At 43.3% G+C, this 7,474-nt stretch overlaps 2 protein-coding genes across 2 annotated transcripts in view; one reads left to right on the top strand and one right to left on the bottom strand.

Moving 5' to 3' along the window:
* The window catches only part of SARC_00216 (hypothetical protein), a 5,802-nt gene extending 5,001 nt beyond the window's left edge, over positions 1 to 801 (bottom strand). Inside the window, exon 1 of the mRNA XM_014306137.1 lies at positions 682 to 801. Coding sequence (XP_014161612.1) covers positions 682 to 759 — 78 coding nt within the window. The 5' untranslated portion in view covers positions 760 to 801. The remainder of the gene's footprint in view (positions 1 to 681) is intronic.
* Positions 802 to 1,723: 922 nt separating this feature from the next.
* On the top strand, positions 1,724 to 4,655 carry SARC_00215 (hypothetical protein). Its single transcript, XM_014306136.1, has 2 exons — positions 1,724 to 2,591; positions 3,247 to 4,655. Exons 1-2 carry the CDS (start codon positions 1,869 to 1,871, stop codon positions 4,120 to 4,122), a joined length of 1,599 nt encoding a protein of 532 aa, XP_014161611.1. The 5' UTR covers positions 1,724 to 1,868; the 3' UTR covers positions 4,123 to 4,655.
* The last annotated feature ends 2,819 nt before the right edge of the window (positions 4,656 to 7,474 follow it).

Raw genomic sequence — 7,474 nt, 5'->3', positions numbered from 1 at the left:
TACTAATATATATTAGTATATATATACTATAGTATATATATATATATATAGTATATATCTGTGTGTGTGTGTGTGTGTGTGTGTATGTGTGTGTGTGAGATAATATTTGTGTTGTGTGTGTTTGTACGTGTGTAATATGTGTATGTGTGTGTGTTTGCGCATGTGTGGATATGTGCATGTGTGTAATTATGCGCGTGCTTGTGTTTGCGTGTGCTTGTGTGTATCAGTATTTGTACAATACTCATTTTGAAAATGACGACCCTATTTTACGCAATCATAAGATGTACAATACGTCAAGTTCGTATTGTAGGAGATATCCATATACATACATATTATAAGTGTGTAAATATGCTGCATATTAGGATTTAAATAGTACTATTTTATGTAAAAAATCTGACTGTCGAGCAAGGTAAGATGTGCACAATAAAATACTCTGTGCTCATCCAACGGAGGTATTGTACCACAGCAAAATGGGAAGAATCAAAAGGTAGCGGCAAATTGAACGTGTGTATTCCGGTTGATCTTAGAGTGTAACGGCGAATTCTGTACGACTTTAACAATTGAATATGTCTTTATTCCGAATTGAACATCAGTATCTGGATATAGTCCGTTCAGTACTGCGCTATTGTACAGGTACATATTGGCTTGTGAAGCGAAGATATGTGCAATAGTCTTACATACCAGACAGGGTTTCAGTAAAGGCAGTCCAATAAAAACTACCAGGACAGGCCTCAATCTCCATCCCAATAACAACATCATACTGCAAAGAAACCATTGAAAATTGAAATACTAAGTAGTCTATATGTACATTGATCTGTACTGTACATAGTGAGCGTGTCAACCAGATACTGATTCCAACTGCTCAAAAAGCACTTCCGCTTGAAAAAAAAAACCCAAACCCTAAAAACTCAACTTGAAAACACGAGCAAGGCGGAATATTTTAAGTACTATTTTCACGGCCCTCTGGATTTGGGTCTCTGCTAAATTTTCGATTGTTGTAGAGAGAAACCTTGATTTCTGCTCGAGACCCTACCCAGAGGGCCGTGCTATTTTTTTGGGGGTTTTTTGGTTTTTTTAGAAAACAACCGAAACCAATATTAGACCTTCCGTCCGAGACTCCGACGTCCGTTGTCCCACAAAGGGGGCTAAACCCAGGCTCCCAGACTCCCCCAGCCCCAGCAAGTAAACCAGGGGCCTGGACTCTGGAATCCCTGGACCGCCTGGTGGGTTTTTTATAAAGAAAATACGAATGTCACTATACAGCACCAATGAACATAAAGCAATTGACGTTCTGAACCCTTGAACTACAATTTTTTTTTTAGAAAAGGCAATATAATATGTCAATTACAGTCACAGTGACAGTCTGTCTAAAAACGCCAACGTCTTTTGATTTACATAGAAATGCAAATATTTACATATTTAGATACAATATTTACATTCGAAATTTGCACCAAGCCTTCTTGGTTTATATTTGACTGAAAACCTTTAGTTTATAGTCTATCTTTGAGTTTTCTCGTGCATACGTCGGTACAACTTTGGTTTTGGTTTTTTAATGTTTTTCTTGTATTTGTTTTTGCAATAAAAAGGAGTAAAAAGAACCCCATTTTTTATTTAAAAAGCTGAAAACCAGGTTTACAGATGGTTTTTTCTAGAAACAAGTATTAATAATCCATCTATATAGACCCCGAACACCGAAGTTGCCTGTCCAACTCTGTGTAAGATAGTGGAATCTGGGGCATGTTAATAAGTCGCGCTCCTATATTGATTAGTAGTGCAGAGTATAGATGGTATACACGCATAGTTTACGAGTGGACTTACTACGGACTGAAGGTGCAGCATATTGAGAAAGAACAATTGAAACGAACACTATGAAAACAACATACGCACTCTTAGCGCTCTCCACGCTGGCCACGCTGAGATCAGTGCACGGTGTACATGCGGATCATTTACACGAACATCGTCATGAACACGAATACCGTGACGCGACAGAACTGCGTGACATTCACGACATTGCTGATAAGATTAAAGCTGCAGTCCACCAAGCTACCGATAAAGCGAAGGAAGTCAGTGATACTATAGCTCATCAGGTCAAAGAGGGAGCTCCTGACGTAGAGAAAGCTGTAGAAATGACAGTCGATGATTTTGCCAAGAAGGTAAAACATCTTATCGATTGTCCGCTGATGTGCACAATGGATTACCGCCCGGTGTGTGCGTCGGACGGCAACACCTACTCAAACAAGTGTGTGATGCGAAGCAAGGCGTGCGAGAAGCAGGAGCACTTTACCGTCTTGTATGAGGGTGAATGCAAAGATACAGTGGTAACTATCCCAGTCACTGGAACAAAATCAGAAACGAATGAAAACACTGGAAACAAAGCAGATGAACCCATACCCATAATCGATATGGATTGCTTTAAGTTTTGCGCTCAGAGTTACAAGCCTGTTTGTGGCTCTGATGGCGCTACGTATTCCAACGAATGTGAGTTGGGTAATGCCAATTGTATTAGCAGTACTAAGGTGACTGTGCAGAGCGAGGGCGTGTGCGAGACTATATTAATTTTGAATCTTGGCCCCGTCGTCCCTAATGATGAAGTATGTATCCCAGGGGTTACGTCTACTGTCATATATCTTATGTTTGCACTTATTCCTTCGTAATCTCTAGCGTATGCGTGCGAAATTTTGGTTAAGGGTTTCGACGCAGTGCATTGCTGTGTTTATTGATTGAATTTTATATGTGTATCTTGAGTTAGATGTTGCCCTTGTGCACCTCGTTTGTAAGGGCTTTGATCGATGTCTCGCTTGATCACGGGTGTGCACATCGGACTTCTCTAAGCTTGTGTAGTGAGAACAAATAGTGTACCCATGTTCCTATCGTCTTGTGATATTTTTCAGCTTGCTCATTCGTATGCCGTTTCTTGTATATGAACCCGTTGTCTCGATCATTAAGTTAATTAAATATACTATATGTAGTACGATATGAACCCAATCCGTTGTCTTGATATCAAGTATACAATTCGTAGTGGTTCGCTCGTGCTTGGCCTCTCGTGTTGATGTGGTAGTGGCAGTTTTCTACTAGTCCTCGTCTTCGAGTTGGGTGTTGTTGCCCTTGGCCGAGAGACTCGCACATTCCAACGGGAAGCGAAACTATCTATCTGGCACACGATGATAGATTTATTTGTCACACGAACAAAATTGCCGAACTCGAATATTGAAACTAAAATTCCGATTTGTTTTCTTCTGAATGCAGGAGCCTGAGGGCAAGTCTACTGTTGATTCGAAGGAGTCCTGCAGACGCCCCTGTCCTCGCAATCTGCGCCCTGTGTGTGCGTCCAACGGAAAAACATATCCCAACAAGTGCGTGATGGAGGTATCAGGCTGTGAGATCAACGAGGCACTCACCGTATCCCATAATGGCCCATGTGAGGCCGAGGTAGATGAAGGTGCCAACGCAAAGGCTAACGAAGCTGACGCGGAGACGGCGGAGAAGGACAGCTGTCTCAAGCCCTGCAACCGCATACTCATACCCGTGTGTGCGAGCAACGGCAAGACTTATTCCAACGTGTGCGAGATGGAGATTGGCGCGTGCCAGTTGAACGACGAATTGACTGTGCAGTTCCCTGGATATTGCTGTGAGCTGAGCTTCTGCACTGCCGAATACGCGCCTGTTTGTGCAACGGATGGCAACACATACTCCAACAAGTGTGAGTTAGAAAGCGCCAAGTGTGGGGATAAGTCATTCATTGAGCTGAAGCACGAGGGCGCATGTGGCCCTGACAGTGGCAGTACGGGTGCAGGTGCAAGCTCGGGTACCTCTGCCTCCCACAGCAGTGGGGAGAGTGAAAGCAGCGGCTTATCTGACCTGTTCTGGATCTGCGCCGTGGCCGGCATTATCCTTGCGGTCGTTTCAGTGGGTGCCGTGTTGATTGTCATCGTTGCCAGGCGCAAGCAGGCGGCGAGCAGTCCCTTGGACTATTCCAAGCTGTTCGAGGAACAGGAGGGGCCCCCTGCGTATGACTTCCAGCAAAGCGAGATACTCGCGGCTGCGCCGCCGTCGATGAAGTTCAACGGCAACCACTACGAGCCCGTTCCAGACACCGACAAGACGGACCAGACCAAGCAGTAATTTGGGGTTGACAGAATATAGTGAATATTTGTGTAGTATTTCACCCATGTATATGAATATATAATCTTCGTTGAGAGAGTTCGGCAAGCGAGGCGCGCGAATGCTGGACATATTTGAGACTCACTCGTATAATGGATGAGCATTTTCTGAGGTACACCTACCTTACCGATACTTTGGAGTGCGCTGATGGTGCATTCGTTTTACCAGAGCAGAGACTAGCGATTGCCCGGGCGGGCAGCTAGTCACTCAGGCAAGTATTGAAGGAGCGTTGAGATGCTCTTGAAATGCTCAATGCGGGTATCGCCCGGAGAAAGGCGTATTGCCATATCCCCATACGTTTCTATGTCCAGGGGGCATGCTGGTTGCTTTACAACGCGCGTGAGAAGACAGGAATGACCTGTAGCAGATCTGTATTCAACTTTGGCGTCACAGCGGGTTTAGACGACATTTGGAAAATAAATGAAGTTCTTTTCCCTGTTTAGTTCTATATTAAAAATAAATAGATTGGCATATGCCAATCCAAATTCATCATCGTCCCGCATTCTATAGCATTAGTGGTTTTCCCATGCACAAGTGAGACTACGCCTACTGAGAATGGAATACCCGTATAAAACCAGAGCATTAAGTTTACTTTGATGACCAGAGCATCGAAGCCTTGGTCCTAGGCGACTGGTATTTTTTTATACATGCCTCGCATGTTTTTACAACATTGTCTACTTATCTGCCTGATATGCTACAGCCTGGAATAATTTTTTTGCGCAGATAACGGCAGCTAGGTACTCAGTCACCTCTTTCGCAGTTAAGTGTCAATCGAGAAGAAAAGTGATATTATAATTGCAAACTAAGGCTGTCCTTGATTTTAGTGATCGTACGTGCATGCATTGACATACATCACTCTTCTTGATGTAACGCAGCTGATGGGGTGTCCCGTGGTCCTACGATCGTCGCATATCCTATAGGAGTAATTCCAGATCGTACAACCTGTCGGATATCTTGTAAGAGTATTCCATTGTCATATGGTCTATACGTGATACGTTCGCCTTAAAGCTCCCTGGCCGGATGACTCCCATGTAGCACCATCACGGCTCAGTTGCTATCCCCTCCAAGAAGTTGAGCAAGCTACACACACTCGACTAAGCCATATGCAACGTTGTTATAAAGACCTGTAGATGCATGCCATAAGCTTTATGCAAACTGTGGGGTTTGGTCAAGATCCCCATTATAGAAACGTTCAAACTATACTGAACTCGCGGTGGTATCATCATTCATACGAACACATCGCTTGATGTATTCCTGGCATTTCAGGGGCCATGGAATGTTTCATATATCTTACTTCCAGTACTTCTTAAATCATCCCACTTCTGGCCGCCACTTTTCGTATTGCTAAAAGTGGCTGTCTACAGCCGTCGTGCGGTTAGAAGACAGTTTAACATGAAAACCCATGATTTTCATATCTGGTTGAAATTTAGCTCTGGCACTCTGATTGCTTTGGGATGATATCTACTGCTTTCGTTGCCCGACCATACATCGCACGTCGCCAGCTGCTACCTTGCGCTCTTCTGACTGTGGCCGTATATAGCCGCAGGAAAGGAAAACAGAGCCTTTATACGGAGATCATGTTGTCTGCTCTTGATCCTGTCCTGGCCCTTCGAGCTAGGGAATGTTGTGTGCATTTTGCTCCCATTAACCGATTGTACAGCACACGCTATGTCAGGTGTGACCTTCAGTTCTGCCAACAGTCCGACGAAAGACGCGGTGCATGGGGGACAGAGCCGGTGTATGGAAACCATGCTGTCTGCTCTTGACCTTTTCCTGGCCCTTCAAGCGTATGGAATCTTTTGAACTTTATGCGAGTATTCAGCCTATACCTTGATAGCCACCACCGATAGTCCTGCTGGGAGAGGCTGTGTATAGCCGCAGTGTGGGATAAAGGCCGCTACATATGAGAACCGAGCAACTATGTGTGGTGAAAGTCCCTAAGACTTGGCAAGCATGGAGATGTAGTTCACATCGATATGCGTACCTATCTTATATCAATATGCATTAAGCAGTTCTAGAAATTGGTACAATTCACGACATACATAGCACATGTGCTTATGCAATCTCATACACAAGCATGTGTATACACACATAGCTTTGCAGGTATTTATGCAACAGCATTCATAATCTGTTTACGCGTTTGACTTGTTTGCATGCTGCTCGGCTCCGCATGATGCCGGTAGTCACCATAAACAACAGTGACCTAAGATTTAGATGACAAATCCTTTTTATTCTGTATATCCCAATACCCTATACGCAAAGCATCGCAAACAAGAGCATAATGCTAGGGCCCTAACATCATACCTGAATTATATGGCCCGTAGAAGCTAGTTTGGTTGAGCATCATAAAAGCCTCGTACCGATCGACTGCAGCGGCAATCTGATGACAGAGTTACACCGTCAAAAGCAAGTAATACGGCGATTAATTGATATAAGGATATCCAGAAAATGTAATTGCGAGTCGATTCGCATATCTTTTAATGCTAAGACATAATCGCGACGATTGACTCCGTGCCCTGAATAGAGGCGGCTACGATGTACTCTCGGCATCACCACATATATGCACAAGAGCAGCACTATATATTACCCATCCACGTTTTGTATAAGCATCCTTTTAATGGAAAAAGGTACAATTATGAGACAGAGGTACAGACATATAATCGTAAAACTATGAAACCTTACCGTAAACATTATGTTTGCTTTCATGAAACAGGTTGTTTTCATCTATGTATGATGTTAACAGTCGCCATATAGAAGAACTAGAATTGTGCAGATCGGCATGTGTAGCCTAAAGAACACACATACACGGAAACATACAAGAAGCACTTTTCAGCGATGAATATTGCAAGTTGGTAATGGATACTGCATCCAGAAGAACAAATATACTTCACACAGCAATTTCAAAACAACGGGTAGCCAGTGCCTCCAACAAATTAATAACCCATGTTATTCCTCTCAACCGAGATACGTTCAAAACGGTTGTAAAGCTCCTCAAATTTCTCTCTATGAACATATATGTGCATCTAAGCGTTTCATAAAACTTAAACAATAGTGCATACCCAAATGATCACAAGGCAAACGGAGAAAAAGATGCTGGCCTGCGCGTTCGATACCGCGAGAAAAGACCACTTGCTGATTCCAAAGTCAGAAGGTGGACCAGGATCAACATGCCATTGATGCTTGAGATAAGATGCTGTGACGAACCTTTAGGAGAGGCGTGGAATGGTACTCTCAGATAAATATCAAAAATATAATATATGTAAAATTTAATAAAAACATGCAAATATATATATATGAATCTCTAAGTATTTAT

The sequence above is a fragment of the Sphaeroforma arctica genome, assembly GCF_001186125.1.
Source record: "Sphaeroforma arctica JP610 unplaced genomic scaffold supercont1.5, whole genome shotgun sequence".
NCBI classification, from domain to species: Eukaryota; class Ichthyosporea; order Ichthyophonida; genus Sphaeroforma; species Sphaeroforma arctica.
The sequence above is the reverse complement of the archived record's forward strand: the minus strand, read 5'-3'. Positions and strand labels throughout refer to the sequence as shown.